We start from the raw sequence: 22,449 nt of genomic DNA on the forward strand, positions 1-22,449 counted from the left end.
AGCGATTCACGACATGTTCGTTCCAAAATTTGCAAGTACTCGTCAAAAAGATCGGGTGTATCACCATAGGCTAATTGTCGTATAGCGCGACAATTATTTTTAAGTATGTACTGATACTCAACTTGCCGCGCGCATCAATTCGTAAATGAAATTACCTAAAATATTCAGGTAGCGTATCTTTACGGTTGTTGAGAATATCTTTCATAATTCGGAGAAATACGCGATGCCGCATCCTAAACCTCCTTTTAAAATTAACGTCGGAGTATTTGCAACCTTCAACAAAATACTCGCTAATAAGACGTACATGCGCGGCTTCATGTTCACGATCTATGTAACGACGTGTGTTTGAACTTTCCGCTTCATTTTCACTTTCTAACGTCTCGCTGTTTATTATATCGAGCACTTGCATCAAATACTCTTCGTTAGACGATGATGCTAAAGACATTTTATGAAAGAAAGAAGTTAATTTGGAGAAGGGAAGTTAATTTGGAGAAGTTAATATGAAGAAATATTGTTGTTGTTGTGAAAATGAGTATAAAATGTAGATGTATATATAGAAGAAAAAATAAATAAATAATATTTAATGAACATATCCGTTGAATAACGGATATATTTTCAAACAAATACACCATTACCATCCTAACGGTGGTGCCCGACGGTAGCCTTTAACGCCGATTTAACGGCGGGCAGGTGTCGGATTTTCCACCGTCCCCACAGTTAAATTTGTTTAACGCCGAAATATCATTTCACTCATGGTGCTCTAATAGATTTATAGATCTATTTATAAAATAATTTAAGCAATTAGGTACATTCAAAATTTTGTCCCATGGGGGTTCTCCAACCGAAGCTAAACCTTTTTTTTTAATGTTTTCTTCTTTAGTTAAAAACTAGCAGTCAGTATAACCTTATATGACTCAGCCATCACTTCCTCTCACTCACTTGATTCTTTTTTTTTTTCACTCAACTTCTTTGTATGTTAAAATAGTATCCTGAGCTCAAACCCACAATATTTTCTGCAAAAAGATTCTGTCTTTCAGAACCCAAAAAGTTTTAGAAGTAGTTTTAGCAAATAAAAATGGTTTTAAAGAAACCAAGAATAGTAATAATTGGAGCTGGAATGTCAGGGTTGACAGCTGCAAATAAGCTTTACAAATCTGGTGTTAAAAAAGGGGCTTTTGAGCTTTGTGTTGTAGAAGGTGGAAATAGAATTGGAGGTAGGATTATTACCTCAGAATTTGGTGGTGATAGAATTGAGATGGGAGCTACTTGGATCCATGGAATTGGAGGTAGCCCAATTCACAAGATTGCTCAAGAAATCAATTCATTGGAATCAGAACAGCCATGGGAGTGCATGGATGGGTTTAGTGATGGGTATGTTTTGAATCCAATCACCATTGCTGAAAATGGGTATGTTTTAAATCCATCTCTTGTTGACCCAATTTCAAATCTTTTTACCAATTTAATGAATTTTGCTCAAGGTAAAAAGAAATCTATAGTGGGTGGGGTTGAAGTTAATCTTGACAGGAATGGGAATGAAAGTGTCGGGTCTTTTCTTAGAAAAGGTCTTGAATTTTATTGGAAGATGGAATCAAGAAAGGAAAAAGATGAGATTAAAGGGTGTGGGGAATGGAATAGGAAATCATTAGAAGAATCAATCTTTGCAATGCATGAAAACACTCAAAGAACTTATACAGCTGCCAATGATTTGCATAATCTTGATTACTTAGCAGAGTCTCAATATGTTATGTTTCCTGGTGATGAGATCACCATTGCTCGAGGCTATTCAAGCATTATAGAATCATTAGCATCTGTTTTACCACATGGGGTTATTCAATTAGGCAAGAAAGTGAATAGTATTGAGTGGCAGCCTGAATGTGTGATGGGATTAAGGGAAAATGGGCATAGTAGTAGTTCAAGACCAGTAAAGATTCACTTTCTTGATGGTACAAGCATGTCAGCAGATCATGTTATTGTTACAGTTTCATTAGGAGTACTTAAAGCAGGAATCTTTAACAACAACAATAACGATTTGGGTATGTTTAAATTTAGTCCTCCACTTCCTAGTTACAAGATTGAAGCAATTTCAAGACTTGGGTATGGTGTAGTTAACAAGCTTTTCTTGAAACTAAGTCCTGAATTTGATCTTGACCGATTTCCATTCCTACAAATGTTGTTCCATAAATCGGATCATCAAATGACGAACCCGAAGATACCATGGTGGATTAGAAAGACAACGTCTTTGTCACCAATATATGAAACATCGAGCGTGTTATTGTCTTGGTTTGCAGGTGAAGAAGCACTTGAGCTGGAAGCACTTCGGGATGATGTGGTTCTCAATGAGGTGACTACGACTATTTCTAGCTTTATGATGCATAAAAAACATAATGGAAAAGTGATCAAAAGTTCAGTGAAGTTTGATAAAATTTTAAAAACCGGATGGGGGAGCGATCCACTGTTTATGGGATCGTATAGTTATATAGCAGTAGGATCAAGTATCGTAGACATGGATTTACTGGCTGAGCCATTACCAAACACGACGGGTTTCGAGTCAAAAACAAGTGGGTCACCCCCACTTCAAGTTCTTTTCGCAGGGGAAGCGACACATAGAACTCATTACTCCACAACCCATGGTGCTTATTTCAGTGGTCTTAGAGAAGCCAATAGGCTTCTTCAACATTATCATTGTATTGATGTATAATATACTAATAATATAAGAGGTATGCTTGTTTGGATGATTAGATCACTTCACTAGATTTTTGATTTTCTATTTTTTTGGAACACCCTTTTCTCTAATGATTTATCATACTCAATATTTTGGGAATGAAAGGGAGAGATGAGGACATTTTCAAGAAGCTTCTTTTGAGTTTTCTATTGCTATTTGATATAAGCTACTTAGTTTATGTTTTCTTTTCTTTTTTATGTTTGAGATTGTCTTTGTCATTAAATGATAACGTTGTATTGATTTGCTTATAAATAAAGCTTTAAATCCAATAAATTCATTTATTTATGTGAACCCCCTTCATGAGTTGTTCAACGTCATACATTCACCCATAAGAAGGGAGGAATGGTAAATTTGTAAGTGCATAGTCTAAATGCCTGTTTCTAATTTTTTTAATTTTTTAATTTTTATTTTTTATAAATTTGTAATACATCCCACAGCAAAATTCATACTTGATACAAAATTCTGCATCTACCACTACCCATATGACACCCCTTTGGGTTTTCATACAAAATGTTCCAAGTAATGAGACAAGTAAGAATGCTGATGGTCATTTAATTTCCTTGGTTTTTTAGTGCAGTTAAATGTTATTGGTTGGTGTACTGTAGGACCCATTGGCCTTGAATCATGCACATGCAGACATAGATTTGGACATCTAGTCTTGTACTAATAAGAAACAAAACCATTGACATATTGGTACAACAGTACACTATAGTCTATAGATTCCTCCAAACAATGCAAATTGCAAATTGCATGATGCAAATCAACCGCCCCATCTCTCATCAACTACCATAAAAAAACAGGACATGATTGTCCTTGGGCAGCAAATTTGGCCTCAACATACTGTGGTACTTTAATTTGTTTTGTAAAATTTTCTTCACATTGATGCTCAAATCAAACAAAGAGAGCCCATGTTCATGAATAAAAGTAACAACAAAAGAAGATTTTATATTAAGGTGATTATAATTTGTGTACAAAGGAACTCTTTGTTGTCATCCTTCCATTGGCTAAAGATTCTTTCCACTTTTAAATTGAATGGCTAATTATAAAACATGTTAAAAGGCAAAAGCAAATCAAAGCAAAGATGACCCATCTCCCCTATCAAACATCATCAATGTCCATATCACTCTCATCGCCAATAATCGTTTACTTTAATTTTTGTATCATCATTTCACCACCAATGTAGTACAAATTAATAACTTTAATGAATCATTATATCAGGCTTTAAACATTATAAGATAGCTCATTGGTTGGTTGAGGTCGAGGTCTCTGACTTCTTGTGGTAGTCAGGAAAAGGTTGAAAACTACTAAGAAGTAATCCTAAGTTGCGTACATTAGAATTTATAGTTGAATTACTCGCCTTCTCGATTAACCAAAACAAAGAAAATCTTATAACTTTTTTGTAACAAACTTTGTTAGGAAATTAGTGAGCCTTAAACAAGAACCTGGTAACCCTGGTTATCACCCATCGTGTAATAAAAAGATAAATCACAAAGTCACGCAAAGATAATGAATAAATAAGTGCAAAAAATGTAAAGAACAAGAAATTTTAACATGGTTATGACCAATCGTTTAATCTAATGATTGGTTTAGTCCACGTCCAAACAGAGAAAGTTTTCTTATTGATTATTCATAGGTGTTGCAGATATAATGAGAATACGGTTACAATCTATAGGGCAAAAAATAGGATCCTTTCCAAAATCGAATAACTTGTTGGCTACGGACTATCTCGCTTTTTGCGAGTTATCCTTGCGTTTCGCGAGGCCACTCTAGACTCGAGATTTAACTTCCAAATGCGAAAAATGTGATAGGGTTTCGAACTACAAGGCTCGCATTTTACGAGCTCTCTCACGATCCGCGAGATCAGCAGGTTCAACAACTGTTTCGTTTTTCTTTTGTTTGACATCTTCAAACCAAACAAGCTTTACTTTTATGTAACGAATTTTATTTGCTACATATACATAAAAACTTCCTCTTCCCTTTTTACGTGTTAAAACTAACTTATAAAATACTAGGCAATATGGTCAAAAACTAACACACAATTCGGGCAACTAAACCTAATCATGCAGCAGCTAGCAAGTAAATTAACCAGTTCGTGAAAGGACCCGTCCTAATCCGTCCGGACGAAGTCCATATCGATTATAACCGATTCACAATAGTTGATTACATCGCGAGGTACTTGACCTCTATATGATACATTTTACAAACATTGCATTCGTTTTTAAAAGACAAACTTTCATTTACATCGACAGTTGACAGACATGCATAACATTTCATAATATGTCCAAATATAATTGACTTAATAATAATCTTGATGAACTCAACGACTCGAATGCAACGTCTTTTGAAATATGTCATGAATGACTCCAAGTAATATCTTTTAAATGATCAAATGCACAGCGGAATATTTCTTTCGTACCTGAGAATAAACATGCTTTCAAGTGTCAACCAAAAGGTTGGTGAGTTCATTAGTTTAACATAAATAATCATTTCAAAATTTTAATAAACCACAAGATTTCATATTTCCATTTCTCATAAATATACGTCCCATGCATAGAGACAAAATGTCATTCATATGGATTGAACACCTGGTAACCGACATTCACAATATACATATAAGAACATCCCCATCATTCCGGGATCCTCCTTCGGACATGATATAAGTTTCGAAGTACTAAAGCATCCGGTACTTTGGATGGGGCTTGTTGGGTCCGATAGATCTATCTTTAGAGTTCGCGTCAATTAGGGTTTCTGTTCCCTAATTCTTAGATTACCAGACTATAAAGGGTGATATTCGATTTGATAATCCAACCATAGAATGTAGTTTCAATTACTTGTGTCTATTTCGTAAAACATTTATAAAAGCAGCGCATGCATTCTCAGTCCCAAAAATATATATTGCAAAAACATTTAAAAAGGGAATAATGAAACTCACCTAATGTATTTTGTAGTAAAAATACATAGAACGACATTGAACAAGTGTAGGGTTGGCCTCGGATTCACGAACCTATATCAATTGTATATTTATATTAACTCACATACAACAATTAAACAAGTTTATATATTAATAGTATTAATATTAATATACTTGTTATATGAATAATTTGTATGCTATATTAATAACTAAGTTAGTTATGATTAATTTATACATAATTAATATTTATATAATTATGTTAATTATTTATATATTCAATTGTTTAATGTTATATTTAAAAATCGATAGTTTGTTATTTATAGGTGTTTATATAAATAATATTAATAGATTGATATATATATTTATATTGATATATATATTTATATATATAGTTATGTGAATTTAATTTAATTATAGTATAAGTATGTTTTATCTACAAAATATCTATAAACATAGCTATAAACATAGCTACAAAATATCTATATCTATAGATAATCATATTACTTATATTGATAATAATATTAGTAATAGCTATAAACATAGTAATAATTATAATTGTAACTATGGTTATGCTAATAATAATAATAATTGGTAACTAATACCTATATTAGTAATAATAACAATAATAACTAATAATTATAATGCTTGCTAGTAATAATTCTAATGATAATAAAAATTCTAATACTTAATGATATTGATGTTTCTAATACTTGTAAATCTAAATATGATAATAATATTAATAATAATTTTGATACTAATAATAGTGATAATAATAATACTAATTATACTAATAATCCATATTCTAATATTAGTAGTAACAATAATTTTATTAATCATTTTAATATTAATGATGATAATAATAGTAACATTAATAATAATAATAACAATAATACTAATACTAATACTAATAATAATAATAATAATAATAATAATAATAATAATAATAATAATAATAATAATAATAATAATAACAATAATAATAATAATAATAATATTAATAATAGAATTGAAACTACCTCATGAAGTGTTTTTTTTTAAAAAAAACTGCCCAGATGTAGTCTTGAACCCACGACCATCAGATAAGTAGAATCAACACCCAGACCATTACTCTGCTGCTTCTTTTTCTGATATTGATCCTATTTTAATTTTATTTAACCTATCTGTTCTATCTGTTCTTCCTTCTTCTTTATAATCAAACAACCCAAAGGTTCATTTCAGTTTAGTCGAATCAATAATTTTACTACTTGAATTTATGTGAATTAAAACAGAAACGTTTTAGTTGAATGTGATTAACAGAGAAAAAAATTAAAATTTAAATAACCTTGCTGTAACAGGTTCGTAATCAAAAGCAAGAACAGGAATCGTGATTTCGAATTTGAAGCAGTTTCAAGCGACGACTTCAACATGAAATAGATTCTAACTCAACCCTGGAAACTTTCTATAACCTCAATTGAACTTGAATTGATAAAACCCTTTCGAATTTCTCTAAAACCCGACTGTTTGACTTTTTAATTTAAAATTTGACTTTGAAAATTAGAACCCATGAAAACGAATTGAAGTGTGAGATTTTGTAGGTAGATTCAGTAAGTGATTCCTGAGACAACTGCATTTATACATTTTGATCTTTTATTCGAATTCGAGGTTTTTGGATTTTGAATATTAAGAACAGAGGTGTCGGCTGGAAGAAAGAAAAAAAAAGAAAAAAAAATATATCACTTTAACAGATATTGTAAATTGCAGGTAGTAATAGTTGATATAGGATTATAAGAATTGAATGGTGTTTTGTCATTAACATTCTGAGGTAATCGATCAATTATAAGGTGATAGGAAGTCGGCAGGATCAATTTAGTACAGAAGGAAGAAAAATAAAAAAAATAAAAGATAGAATAGATTGATAACAGCCTTTTTGGTTGTTTGTGTAAATCCAATCACGACTGTAACTCTTTTTGTGACAGAAACAAAATTAATAAAGTGGGTTAGGATATGAACTGATTCTGTGATGATATAACCGTATTTATTCTTGTATATATATCTGTTATATTAATTTTTGTAATATAAATCTTTTAATAAGTTTGTGAATATTATTATTAATTTTACTAATAATAATAATAAAAATACTAATATTAATAATGATAATAATAATCCTAACAATACTAAATAATAATCATACTTAGTAACAATGATAACAATAATGTTATTATTAATTTTATTAATAAGACTAATTATACAAATATTAATTTTATTAATGATAATGATAATATTAGTAAAAACAACTTATACATATCTAATTTCATTTATAAAATTAATGATATTAGTATTACAAATATTAATATTAATATTGATCTTTATGAAAGTAATGATTATATTATAACACTCTTACTTTAACCTATAATATATTATCTTTACATTTTATTACATAAGTAATACCTATTCCATTTAATAACATATATAAATATTTAACATTTATATCTATTCCATTTATATTACAATATAATATTTATTGATAGTAACTATATATATGTATATATACATATTAAGGTTCGTGAATCGTCGAGCACGGTCAAAGGGTAATTAATTACATGCATGAAATTCCAGAATTTTGAGATTCAACATTACAGACTATGCTTATCCTGTCGAAATCACATAGAGATTAAGTTTAAATTTGATCGGAAATTCCCGGGTCATCACAGTACCTACCCGTTAAAGAAATTTCGTCCCGAAATTTGAGTGAGGTGGTCATGGCTAACAATAAAAATGTTTTCATGACGAATATGAGTTGATAAATTGAGTTTTATCATCATTGAGTAATATCGAAAAAAAAAATTCGATTATTTGAAGAGTACGAATGAAGCTATCACCAAAGAGTGAAATGAGAAAGACATGTTTCATCATAACTTTTGACTAGTCATGGTTGAATTTAGAAAATAAGGTGCGTCTTAGATTTTGACGTGGTCAAAGTTGAATTCCGGAATTCAAGGGATTAAAAAAAAATCTACGAAATCTATAAGATTTGATTCTTCGGTGAATAAGGAAATTAGGATCTCTTTAATTAAATGCGATCATCTGCCTCGCTTGCTTTGTCTGATATTTTCACTATAAATTTACCTTTTCCGTTCCATTTGTTTTCACCACTTCTATACGCAATTCCCAAATTCAAAATATTTATGAAAATGCTTAACCCTGTTCTGATCCTTGTTCTTATTCTAACTATCTCAATGATCGTTCTTCTTTTCCAGCTCCCACCTGAAGAATCTGTTTATTTCTATTATGCTCTAGGGATTATTGTATTTATAATCCTCCCGTGTCTTTATATTGCCCTACGTACTGATATCCACGGTTTGTAATTTCGGTGTTGTCATTGGGCTTTATATTTTCTCTTATATTTTGGATCTCCTTTTCTTTTTATTATCCTCTCGACCTCTAGTAAAGCGAGCAACGGTCCAGAATTCATAGATATGAATTTTGAAATGAACATAGTTAATGTTCTAAGAAAGAAATGGTAATAGCACGATCTTGATTTGTCAAATTACCAGAATATCCGGGAAAGATAGAACTATCAAGAAAATATATTCTTGATATGTATATATATCAAATAAAATGTAAGAGTCGTGTAACATGGCACATGATGACGTTATAATCTGTGAATCATCATGTCCCATTTAGAAACTCAGCATGACTTAATGTAATATAATCACGTTGATCAAGTGTCATTATATTATACTAACTCATGCATCAGTTCCCAACACTACTTCAATAATATTTATATTTTAAGCTCAAAAGTTTACAGAATATAGAAACTAACAGTTTCTATATGATGTAATACTGATAGCACGAAGAGATTAATGATTTCAGATAAGAATAGATATGAAAATATCTTCAGAAATATAGAGGATATTTATAATGAAAGATACGATGATATCTTGGAATTTTAGAATCAAATTGTGATGAAGAAATTCATTCACGATGATTTAGAGAGATTAAGGAGCAAGGTATTTGCTAAAAATTTCATCAGAAACAGAATCATCAGAATTCTTAATGTACAAGTTTAGTCCTTTTGATTTGTTCAGAGACTCCATCGTAGTTTGCTCAATCAGTTTTTCAGTTTCAAACTTTTTCTGAGCTTTGCTAACATACAATTCTTTATCATCAACTTTTGGCTGTTGAGGTCGTTTACAGTTTTTGTTACTTCATTCAACTTTTCAAAATTCAGAGCATTAATTCGCAGAATGGGTGCTTTTCAGAATTTCAGAATGAAAGATCATAGTTCTAAGAGAATAATGTTATATAGATACATATAACTGTTGATGTGGAAACGTTGCGAGACTCACAATACAGATTTGCTGATTCCCGATAATTGGTATGGCAATTCTTGTTACAAGGTGCAGATGAGTGTATGATAGGGTTTCAATGAACAAATATAATGATTTATCAGAGAGATTTAAGCCAAAAAGCAACGAGGTTGCTGGTACGTCTGCTGGTAATATGGTAAAATATGAAAGGTTACTCGGTAACAATAAAAGAGCACGTATATATATCAAGGTTATAATAAGGTTGTTTCAAACAAAAAGTCGAAGTTGATTTGCTGGAACTGTGACAAAATTTGCTACTTTGAAAGGAATTACCAAGTTATCTTGGGTAATAATAACACTAAAGGAATTAGCACAACTACGTGTTAAACATTTACTCAGTTTCCGAGAGTTTTTCAGATGCATAACTAAATGCATCAATCTTTTCTCTCGTAGATGAAGTGCGGTTGGTTCATCCTCTCGTTTGAGATGTTTTCAAGAATCATGAAAGGTTTGAACGTGGATCGTAATCGTCAAGATACAAATGAGGTTTGAGATGAAATCAAGTGGCAACTTGAAGAATTGTTTAGTTTCATATGTTATAGTCAATATTTTAATTCATTTTAATTGTCCAATGATACTAGTCCACATTCGATAGTCCACAGTTTACAATCCAATAATTCATATATAGTTTAATATATAATATTCGAATTAATTAATACGTGTCGTGACCCGTATACGTCTCAGACTCGATCACAACTCAAAGTATATATATTATTATAGAATCAACCTCAACCCTGTATAGAGAACTCGATCATTACTGCATATAGAGTGTCTATGGTGATTCCAAATAATATATATAGATGCGTCGATATGATATGTCAAAACCTTGTATACGTGTCCCGATATTTAAAGTGCGTAAAATAAATAACAGAAATTAAATAACGATAAATAAAGTGCGTAAAGTAAATAACAGAAATTAAATAACGATAAATATAGTGCGTAAAGTAAATAACAGAAATTAAATGACGATAAATAAAATTGCGAGAATGTAAATTGCGATAATTAAATTGCGATAAATAAAATGTAATACGGAATTAACAGTTAGCTAGGAACAGTTAGCTAGGATTTTGTTAGCGTGGTTTCTTAATAAAATTTAATATTGTTAATTAGTCTGTTTCTAATCAATTTTTATTGTGTCCATTATTTCTTCATTATGCCACTTGTTGGATTCTGATAGGTCAAAATCCAAATATGAAATTGAATTTGAATGAAAATAGTTATTCTTTGGTGAACGGATACGTATCTCGGTGTTGTAAATAGGATAGTGAATAACTGTTGAATCAGATTCGAAGAATATACAGTGTAACTTATTAATGTGAAATTTAAATATTCCTCGGGTATTACCTACCCGTTAAAATATTTTCACCATTAACAGTTTGTACAAAAGAATTTTTAATTACAATCTTTTTGAAAACATATATACATATATATTTTCTTCAGATGTATTCATGGATTTAATGAGTCAATATGATATTAAACTCATTTGATTTATCGTTAGAACAAGAATTTATAATCTCTAACTTATTAGAGATTACATAATCACCATGTCGAACGAAGATAAATGATGTAGAACGATTCGTAGAACAATAATTATATTCGAGGTACAAAATGAGATTTCGAGGCATGGATTGTTTATGGTACTGGTGTTGTTACTGATGGTTATGTTGATGCCGGTGATGTTGCTGAAGCTGGTAAGTTTTGCACCATGTCCTCCAAATTGATTACTCGAGCGCGAAGCTCGTTGACTTCTTCGATTACCCCGGGATGATTGTCGGTCGGAATGAACAGATGAATAAGGTTTAGAATATGAGTTATGATATAGCCGTGGCGAGATATTTGGGAAATGAGGGTGAAATGGTGTTACGAACAGGTTCGCCGGTAAGTGCTTCAGGTTCTTCGCCAAAAGGTGAATTTGGTTAGTGGATGGGATCGCCTTCTGCGCGTCTTCATTAAGTTGACTATGAATCCATCAGATGAATTGGGGATGGATGATTGGTTGATTCATTCTGGTGTCGTTGCTTCCGGAGCTTAGATGACTATCCATTCTGAATAACTGTCGGGATAACTATCGGAATAGCTGTCGGAATCCGAGGGACTTGATCTAGTTGAGGGATTCATCTCGTACGATCAGATGAAGGATTTTCGATAAGAAATAGATTATAGGATGTAGATTAGTACCCTGCAATACATAATTTACATATGCAAGTATAATAATGAAATCCCATAAGTTACGGAGGAATCTACGGAATATGTTAGGTAAAGTTTACAGTAATAGATATGCTAAGATATGGATTAGCAGATACACTAAGATACGGATTTTGTCTATACACTATTCATGCAATCATTGCAGTAAAATATGTCTAGACTAAGAATGATAAGCAGGTAATTTCCTAAGGATGATAAGCAGATAATTTCTGACACGAAATGATAAGCAAAACTTTTGACATGCAGACACGGTCGAAGTCCAGACTCACTAATGCATCCTAACAACAATCAGTTAGACATACTAATGCAAGACCTGGTTCACTAAGACCACCGCTCTGATACCAACTGAAAGGACCCGTCCTAATCCATCCGGACGAAGTCCATATCGATTATAACCGATTCACAACAGTTGATTACATCGCGAGGTACTTGACCTCTATATGATACATTTTACAAACATTGCATTCGTTTTTAAAAGACAAACTTTCATTTACATCGACAGTTGACAGACATGCATAACATTTCATAATATGTCCAAATATAATTGACTTAATAATAATCTTGATGAACTCAACGACTCGAATGCAACGTCTTTTGAAATATGTCATGAATGACTCCAAGTAATATCTTTTAAATGATCAAATGCACAGCGGAAGATTTCTTTCATACCTGAGAATAAACATGCTTTCAAGTGTCAACCAAAAGGTTGGTGAGTTCATTAGTTTAACATAAATAATCATTTCAAAATTTTAATAGACCACAAGATTTCATATTTCCATTTCTCATAAATATACGTCCCATGCATAGAGACAAAATGTCATTCATATGGATTGAACACCTGGTAACCGACATTCACAATATACATATAAGAACATCCCCATCATTCTGGGATCCTCCTTCGGACATGATATAAGTTTCGAAGTACTAAAGCATCCGGTACTTTGGATGGGGCTTGTTGGGTCCGATAGATCTATCTTTAGAGTTCGCGTCAATTAGGGTTTCTGTTCCCTAATTCTTAGATTACCAGACTATAAAGGGTGATATTCGATTTGATAATCCAACCATAGAATGTAGTTTCAATTACTTGTGTCTATTTCGTAAAACATTTATAAAAGCAGCGCATGCATTCTCAGTCCCAAAAATATATATTACAAAAGCATTTAAAAAGGGAATAATGAAACTCACCTAATGTATTTTGTAGTAAAAATACATAGAACGACATTGAACAAGTGTAGGATTGGCCTCGGATTCACGAACCTATATCAATTGTATATTTATATTAACTCACATACAACAATTAAACAAGTTTATATATTAATAGTATTAATATTAATATACTTGTTATATGAATAATTTGTATGCTATATTAATAATTAAGTTAGTTATGATTAATTTATACATAATTAATATTTATATAATTATGTTAATTATTTATATATTCAATTGTTTAATGTTATATTTAAAAATCGATAGTTTGTTATTTATAGGTGTTTATATAAATAATATTAATAGATTGATATATATATTTATATTGATATATATATTTATATATATAGTTATGTGAATTTAATTTAATTATAGTATAAGTATGTTTTATGTACAAAATATCTATCTGTCTAAAAGGTAGTTTTTGATATTAATAATGATAATATAGATAATCATATTACTTATATTGATAATAATATTAGTAATAGCTATAAACATAGTAATAATTATAATTGTAACTATGGTTATGATAATAATAATAATAATTGGTAACTAATACCTATATTAGTAATAATAACAATAATAACTAATAATTATAATGCTTGCTAGTAATAATTCTAATGATAATAAAAATTCTAATACTTAATGATATTGATGTTTCTAATACTTGTAAATCTAAATATGATAATAATATTAATAATAATTTTGATACTAATAATAGTGATAATAATAATACTAATTATACTAATAATCCATATTCTAATATTAGTAGTAACAATAATTTTATTAATCATTTTAATATTAATGATGATAATAATAGTAACATTAATAATAATAATAACAATAATAATAATACTAATACTAATACTAATAATAATAATAATAATAATAATAATAATAATAATAATAATAATAATAATAATAATAATAATAATAATAATAATAATAATAATAATAATAACAATAATAATAATAATAATAATAATATTAATAATAGAATTGAAACTACCTCATGAAGTGTTTTTTTTAAAAAAAAACTGCCCAGATGTAGTCTTGAACCCACGACCATCAGATAAGTAGAATCAACACCCAGACCATTACTCTGCTACTTCTTTTTCTGATATTGATCCTATTTTAATTTTATTTAACCTATCTGTTCTATCTGTTCTTCCTTCTTCTTTATAATCAAACAACCCAAAGGTTCATTTCAGTTTAGTCGAATCAATAATTTTACTACTTGAATTTATGTGAATTAAAACAGAAACGTTTTAGTTGAATGTGATTAACAGAGAAAAAAATTAAAATTTAAATAACCTTGCTGTAACAGGTTCGTAATCAAAAGCAAGAACAGGAACCGTGATTTCGAATTTGAAGCAGTTTCAAGCGATGACTTCAACATGAAATATATTCTAACTCAACCCTGGAAACTTTCTATAACCTCAATTGAACTTGAATTGATAAAACCCTTTCGAATTTCTCTAAAACCCGACTGTTTGACTTTTTAATTTAAAATTTGACTTTGAAAATTAGAACCCATGAAAACGAATTGAAGTGTGAGATTTTGTAGGTAGATTCAGTAAGTGATTCCAGAGACAACTGCATTTATACATTTTGATCTTTTATTCGAGTTCGAGGTTTTTGGATTTTGAATATTAAGAACAGAGGTGTCGGCTGGAAGAAAGAAAAAAAAAGAAAAAAAAATATATCACTTTAACAGATATTGTAAATTGCAGGTAGTAATAGTTGATATAGGATTATAAGAATTGAATGGTGTTTTGTCATTAACATTCTGAGGTAATCGATCAATTATAAGGTGATAGGAAGTCGGCAGGATCAATTTAGTACAGAAGGAATAAAAATAAAATAAAAGATAGAATAGATTGATAACAGCCTTTTTGGTTGTTTGTGTAAATCCAATCACGACTGTAAACTCTTTTTGTGATAGAAACAAAATTAATAAAGTGGGTTAGGATATGAACTGATTCTGTGATGATATAACCGTATTTATTCTTGTATATATATCTGTTATATTAATTTTTGTAATATAAATCATTTAATAAGTTTGTGAATATTATTATTAATTTTACTAATAATAATAATAATAAAAATACTAATATTAATAATGATAATAATAATCCTAACAATACTAAATAATAATCATAGTTAGTAACAATGATAACAATAATGTTATTATTAATTTTATTAATAAGACTAATTATACAAATATTAATTTTATTAATGATAATGATAATATTAGTAATAACAACTTATACATATCTAATTTCATTTATAAAATTAATGATATTAGTATTACAAATATTAATATTAATCTTTATGAAAGTAATGATTATATTATAACACTCTTACTTTAATCTATAATATATTATCTTTACATTTTATTACATAAGTAATACCTATTCCATTTAATAACATATATAAATATTTAACATTTATATCTATTCCATTTATATTACAATATAATATTTATTGATAGTAACTATATATATGTATATATACATATTAAGGTTCGTGAATCGTCGAGCACGGTCAAAGGGTAATTAATTACATGCATGAAATTCCAGAATTTTGAGATTCAACATTACAGACTATGCTTATCCTGTCGAAATCACATAGAGATTAAGTTTAAATTTGATCGGAAATTCCCGGGTCATCACAGTTCGATCCACATGAAGAAATGTCATTAAGAACATAAAAACTACTCCATAATAATTATCCTAATTAAAGCGGATTTTCAGATTTGATTACAAAGTAAACTTAATTAACGTGTAAAGTAAAAGGGAGATTAAACCAATAGGGACAAATGTATCTAATTAGAGTCAATTCTCCTGACTAAGATTGCTTATCAAATCCGTTTAAATCGATTGTAAATATAATGACACTGCAATTATCTTTCGATTCTTACATTTTCTTAACTACCGTGTTAAGTATAATTGTCGTTATCACAACAACAACAAAACCCAATCCCACATGTGTGGGTATGGGGGAGGTGAGACGTAGACAATCCTTCCTTTATCTTTGAATAAAGAGAAGTCATTTCTCCACCCCGAGTGAAACACTCCAAGAGTAGAGAAGGTCGTCCCTCTCTTTGTTCGACGGGTAAAGAGATTGCTTTCAAACGGACCTTCGACCAATAATAATAATAATAATAATAATAATAATAATAATAATAATAATAATAATAATAATAATAATAATAATAATAATAATAAATATATATATATAAAATGCCACGAAAATGGCAGAATCAAATTTTCATGGATTTTAGATCATGCCTGGGATTCAATTTAGGCTTTAAGTGACCGTCAAGTCGCCAATAAAGGGTGATGAGCGGAGCTTAAGGGTCAAGAAACTGATGTGATATGATCCTTCCAAATCCCTTTGGACGAATACATCATTCATCGATTTCACAGTGAGGTACTGACCTCTACATGATACGTTTTGTAAACATTGCATTCTTTTGAAAAGGCACACCATAATTGAATATCAAATTCCAAAATTTTTGACGTTTGATGATTTCTACATATAGACAATCACTGTAATTAATAGTTTACAATACTACATCCGTTGATAATGCAGTCAAAATAAGATACATGGTGATGATTTTGTGAATGCAACGTTTTCTCGAATAAAGCATGTATGACTCCATGTACATAGCTTGTATCTCATATAAGCAAACAGCGGAAGACTTCTAGAAACCTAAGAATAAACATGATTAAAAGTGTCAACACAAGGGTTGGTGAGTTCATAGTTTTAATATTGCGCATAATCTGTATACAAAGGTGGATCACAAGATTTCAGTCGTTTCATCCAGAAACGTTTATCAAAATATTCTACAAGATTGAGCACCCTGGTAACTAAGCTTTAACGTTATAATAAGTACCCCTGCTTTAACATACATGCAACCAACATGTACAATACACGCAATTCAACTTGTACTAACCTCAAATAGCATACGCCTGTTTTATAGTTCAGGCTAGGGTTTCTATACCTGAAACAGACGGGGATGTCAAGCCCTACGGATCCATATACAACTATTTGCGCCCACCAGTTCTTATAACTGGCAGCTACTAGTTACCAAAGCTAAAGGATTTTCGGTTCAAATTCGGTGTAGAATTTAGTATGTACTTGTATCCATTGCGTTTAAAATAAAGTGCATGTATTCTCAGCCCAAAAATATAGATTGCAAAAGAAATTAAAAAGGGAGTAAATGAAACTCACCTTAGCAGCACATAAGGTCATTCACCGAAATGTGACCGAAACTCGGAATGCAAAATAACCGTAGATCTCAACCTAGAGAACATATGTTGGTCAATACATGTCTAACAAGCTAGGTCGGGTCATAGTGTATCACAATCCTAATGCTCGAGACTGACATGCAAAAGTTAACAAAAGTCATCTCAACAGTCAACCTGACCCAATATGATCTTTAAGTCTATACATGTTTATTATTATAGTATAAGTCTTGATAATTGAACGAATTTATAGTTTATCAAACTCAAATGTAACATCCTGTTTTCCTCTTACATAGACTAAAGGTACGTATTTTACCTTGTAAACGTTTAATATTAACCGCAAACGATTGTGTATAGTTGAAATGTAGAAAATGGTTTGATCAGGCCTTCTGTCGCGTTTGGAGTTGTTCCATCGCGTTTTGGTTGGTCGCGATATGCGACAAAGCTGGCTGGGACATGACAGTTCCAGAACTTCACTTCTGTCCACTTTATCGCATTTTGAAATTGTTTGTCGCGTTTTGGTGTCGCTAAACGCGACCTGGTGTCGCGAAACGCGACATATGTCGCTGTTTTACCTTTTTAGCCATTTTAATAGGCATCTTTTGGGGGTATATCAGTCCTTTAATTTGTGTCCAATTTTGAGGGTCTAAAAACAGATCCAATCTTATCCTATCCTCATTTATCACATCTCCATCTACCTAAATTAAATCTAGAGAGAGTTGAGGTTTTTAGTGAGAGAGAGCTCACTTGGAGAAGAAGGAGACCAAATCTCACCTGAGTCCAAGTTTTAAAGTTGTTCCCTACGTCTCTAGCTACGTTGTGATAGTGTTGGTAAGTCTTAGCTCTATGTTTTGAGTTTTAATTGATTTATGACTAGGGTTTATTTCATTTGAGACTTGTGAGACCCATTTGGGGGTCAAATGGGTGAATTTGGGTTAAATTGATGTGAGGAAAGCCCTAATGGCTACAATCTAGGGTTTGGTCATGTGAATTGAGGTATGTAAGTGTTAAATTATGTTGTTAGTCACTAATACACTTGTTAAATGATGAAAGATTGTTAATGGGTTAAGTTTGACCAAAACTTGTAAGTCTAAATGGTAAAATGGGTCAAATGGGTAATGGTTGACCTAGTTGAGTGAGATGGGCATGAAATGCCCATAAATTGTGTTAATTGGTGTTAGTAGACTCTAATCACTAGCTTTTAGTGATTTATGATGAGTCATGGCCATTAATGGACGGTTTTGGTGTAAGTGAGTCATTTAATGTGTTTGGGTCATTAAATGCTCAATGGTTAAGTGTTAGTGGTTAATTCCACTAGATTGTATGTTAATTAAATGCATAATGTGATAGGTGCATTACATTGAAGGTTGCGAGTTTGATTCCTAGTTCACCAAAGGCGATAAGGTGAGTGGAATAATTATATGCGTGCATATATAATGTATTTATTTGTGTAGCATGAGTTGTGAAGTGTTGATGTGTTAAGACACCACATATCACGTGGCGAGTGAAGTATCGACGTGTTAAGACACCACTCGGGGGTGAAGTATCGACGTGTTAAGATGCCACTCCAAGAGTTGTAATGGGTGAAGTGTCGACGTGTTAAGACACCGCCCGGGGTGAAGTATCGATGTGTTAAGATGCCACCCGTGGGGTTAGAGTACGACGTGTTAAGTACTCTAATGGTTGTTGTGAACACTGATGGGAAATTCAAGTACCATTTCTTTGTACGATTGGTTAACCATGGTTGTGTGTTGTGATGCGGCATATTATATTGTTCGAGTTATATGCTCTTGTTATGTTAGCTTATGTGGTCGAAGGTTTAATAGAAAATTATATACCTCTTCGTGCTTCCTGTGTATCATTATATTGGAAACATTCAATAGAAAATTTAGTACCGAAAAGCAGATTATGCGAAACTATGAAGGAAGCCGTGGACAAATCACAAAGAATAAGTTTGACTTCAAAGAATCCAAATGATTCTGCTTCTGATGAAATCTTTAGCGAATACCTTGCTTTCCGAATCTAAACCCTTACGGATAAATCTTCTTCATCATCCATCGATATTAGAAATTCCAAGATATCATCGTATCTTTCATTATAAATATCCTCCATATTTCTGAAGATATTTTCGTAACTATTCTTATCCGAAATCATTAATCTATTAATCTTGATGAAATCATTAATCTATTAGTGCTATCAGCGTTACATCATATAGAAATTGTTAGTTTCTATATTCTGTAAACTTTCGAGCTAAAAATATGAATGTTATTGAAGTAATGTTGGGAACTATGCATGGGTTAGTATAATATAATGACACTTGATCAACGTGATTATATTACAGTAAGTCATGCTGAGTTTCTAAATGGAACATGATGATTCACAGATTATAACGTCATCATGTGACATGTTGTATAACTCTTTCATTCTGATAAACTTCTGAGCATATCAAGAAAATATATTCTTGATAGTTCTATTTTCAGTGATTCTGGCAATTTGACAAATCAAATCGTGCTATTACGTTCTTTCTTGTTTAGAACATTATATTCATTCGAAACTCCATACTTACGAATTCTGGACCATTACAAGAGATGTCCAATCGTAAAAAGAAGAAACGAAGGGACAAAGCTTCAAAAGAAATAGAAATTGGAGTATAAATTGCAGCAAATAGGAAGTAGTATTAAATGTGTATAACAATGATTATACGAAACAGAAATTGGGACATTGAAATATAAGGGGAGATATAAATCCCAATAACAACACGGAAATTACAGACCGTGTATATCAATGTTTATCGCAATATAAAGACACGGGAGAATTAAAAACACTATAACCCCAAGGGCGAAGTAAAAGAAAACAGATTCTTCCGGTGAAAGTTGGAAAAGGAGAATGATTGTTGTAATAGTCAGGATAAGAACAAGCATCAGAACTGGATTAAGCATTTTCACAATCTTGTGGATATAAGAACCAGGAAAGAAAGTATAGAAATGATGAAAATTATGGAACGGGAAGAGTTTAATTTATAATGGAAATATCAGACGGAGAAATCGAGGTGGATCACCATATTTAATTATAGAGATATTAATTTCCTTATTCGCCGAAAAAAAAAATGAAATCTTTAAGATTTCGAAGATTTTCTTTAAATCTTTTGAATTCCGGAATTCAACCCCCTACGTCAAAAGTTAAGACGCACCTTATTTTCTAAATTTAACCAAGACAACGTCAAAAGATAAAACGAATCTCTATTTCTTCATTTCACACTTTTGTGATAGCTTCATTCGTACTCTTCGAATAATCGAATTATTTTGTCTGAATTATTCAATAATGATAAAACTCTATTTATCAGCTCATATTCGTCAGGAAAACATTTTTATGGTTAACCATGACCACCTCACTCAAATTTCGGGACGAAATTTCTTTAACGGGTAGGTACTGTGACGACCCGGCAATTTCCGACCAAATTTAAACTTTATTCTTATATGATTCCGACACGATAAGCAAAGTCTGTAATGTTGAGTCTCGAAAACTTTGAACTGTTTTGTATATACAATTGACCTTCGACCATTCTCGACGATTCACGAACAACTATATATAAATAGATACATATACATTAATTTGAAAATATTATTATTTGAAATAATATAGGATTTTATTGTTGAAAATAATTATGAAAAATAATATGTGATGTAATGAAAACTATTATTATAAATATATAGATATATATTTATATATATAAATATGTATATAAATATTACTTGTAAATATATAAATTATATTAAATTTAATGGTTTAAAGATATATAATATAGTTATTTAGTAGTTAAACTTGCTATTTAAAACTCTTTATATATAGAAAGAGAATATATTAAAAATAAATGATTTCGAGTCTAATTAGTAAACGTCAGTAGCACTTCGTTGATGATTTGTTAGTTTTAATATAGATATTGTACATGTCCATGAAGGACTGAAATAAAAGTTGAACTGTAAATTGATTACTAAGATTTTAGATTTGTCAAAAATATTTTAACTCTTTTAAGATTAAATATTAGTACTCCGTACATATAAATTGGTACAGAAAATAAATAATTATCGAACCTATTTGATCAGGTTTCAAACAGGTATTGAGTGAAATAATTAAATATATTTAATCTAAAAGTTTGGGATTTTTAGTAACACTTTTATCCGTAACTGTTTAGCAATAGACACGATATAATTGGATGTAATACTCCAAATCCCCGGCTGCTAAACTATTTAGCTTGTGACCCTACTGTACACTTTAAGACTTTCAAATTCATATAATATTTATATTTATATTTATTATTATTATTAATTATTATTAATATTAAAATTATATATATTATACAGATAGTGAGATGAAGAGAGTTAGATATATTTACCACTTCAGATATATGTAGTACACACATGTGCAGATCACACAACACCTTAACAACTTCCTAACCGTGACAACCATCCCACAGCGCCACCATGAACCACCGTCTGCCACCACTCCCTACCACCGCAAACAACCACCTCTAATTACCCTCTCTCTCTCTCCAAATTCTTTCTCCTCCATGAGCCACTATAACAAACCACCAAGGATCACCGCCTATTTAACCCGTTAAACCGTCACTATCTTATCACCACCACATCTATACAGTACCATCACCACTCGCCATCAAGGACTACCACAACTACCGTTACACAACCATCAAAAAATCGTCAATCCTCTTCTCTCTCTCTCATCCTTTTTCCTCTCTCTCTCTTCGCGAATAATCACCAAACCACCATCATCATTTGCAGCTGCGGT

At 30.9% G+C, this 22,449-nt stretch overlaps 1 protein-coding gene across 1 annotated transcript; it reads left to right on the top strand.

Annotated features, from left to right (window-relative positions):
- Positions 1 to 1,011: 1,011 nt before the first annotated feature.
- Positions 1,012 to 2,921, top strand: LOC139873056 (probable polyamine oxidase 5). Its single transcript, XM_071860986.1, has one exon. It carries the CDS (start codon positions 1,076 to 1,078, stop codon positions 2,696 to 2,698), a length of 1,623 nt encoding a protein of 540 aa, XP_071717087.1. The 5' UTR covers positions 1,012 to 1,075; the 3' UTR covers positions 2,699 to 2,921.
- The last annotated feature ends 19,528 nt before the right edge of the window (positions 2,922 to 22,449 follow it).

The sequence above is a fragment of the Rutidosis leptorrhynchoides genome, chromosome 10 (genome assembly GCF_046630445.1).
Source record: "Rutidosis leptorrhynchoides isolate AG116_Rl617_1_P2 chromosome 10, CSIRO_AGI_Rlap_v1, whole genome shotgun sequence".
NCBI lineage: Eukaryota > Viridiplantae > Streptophyta > Magnoliopsida > Asterales > Asteraceae > Rutidosis > Rutidosis leptorrhynchoides.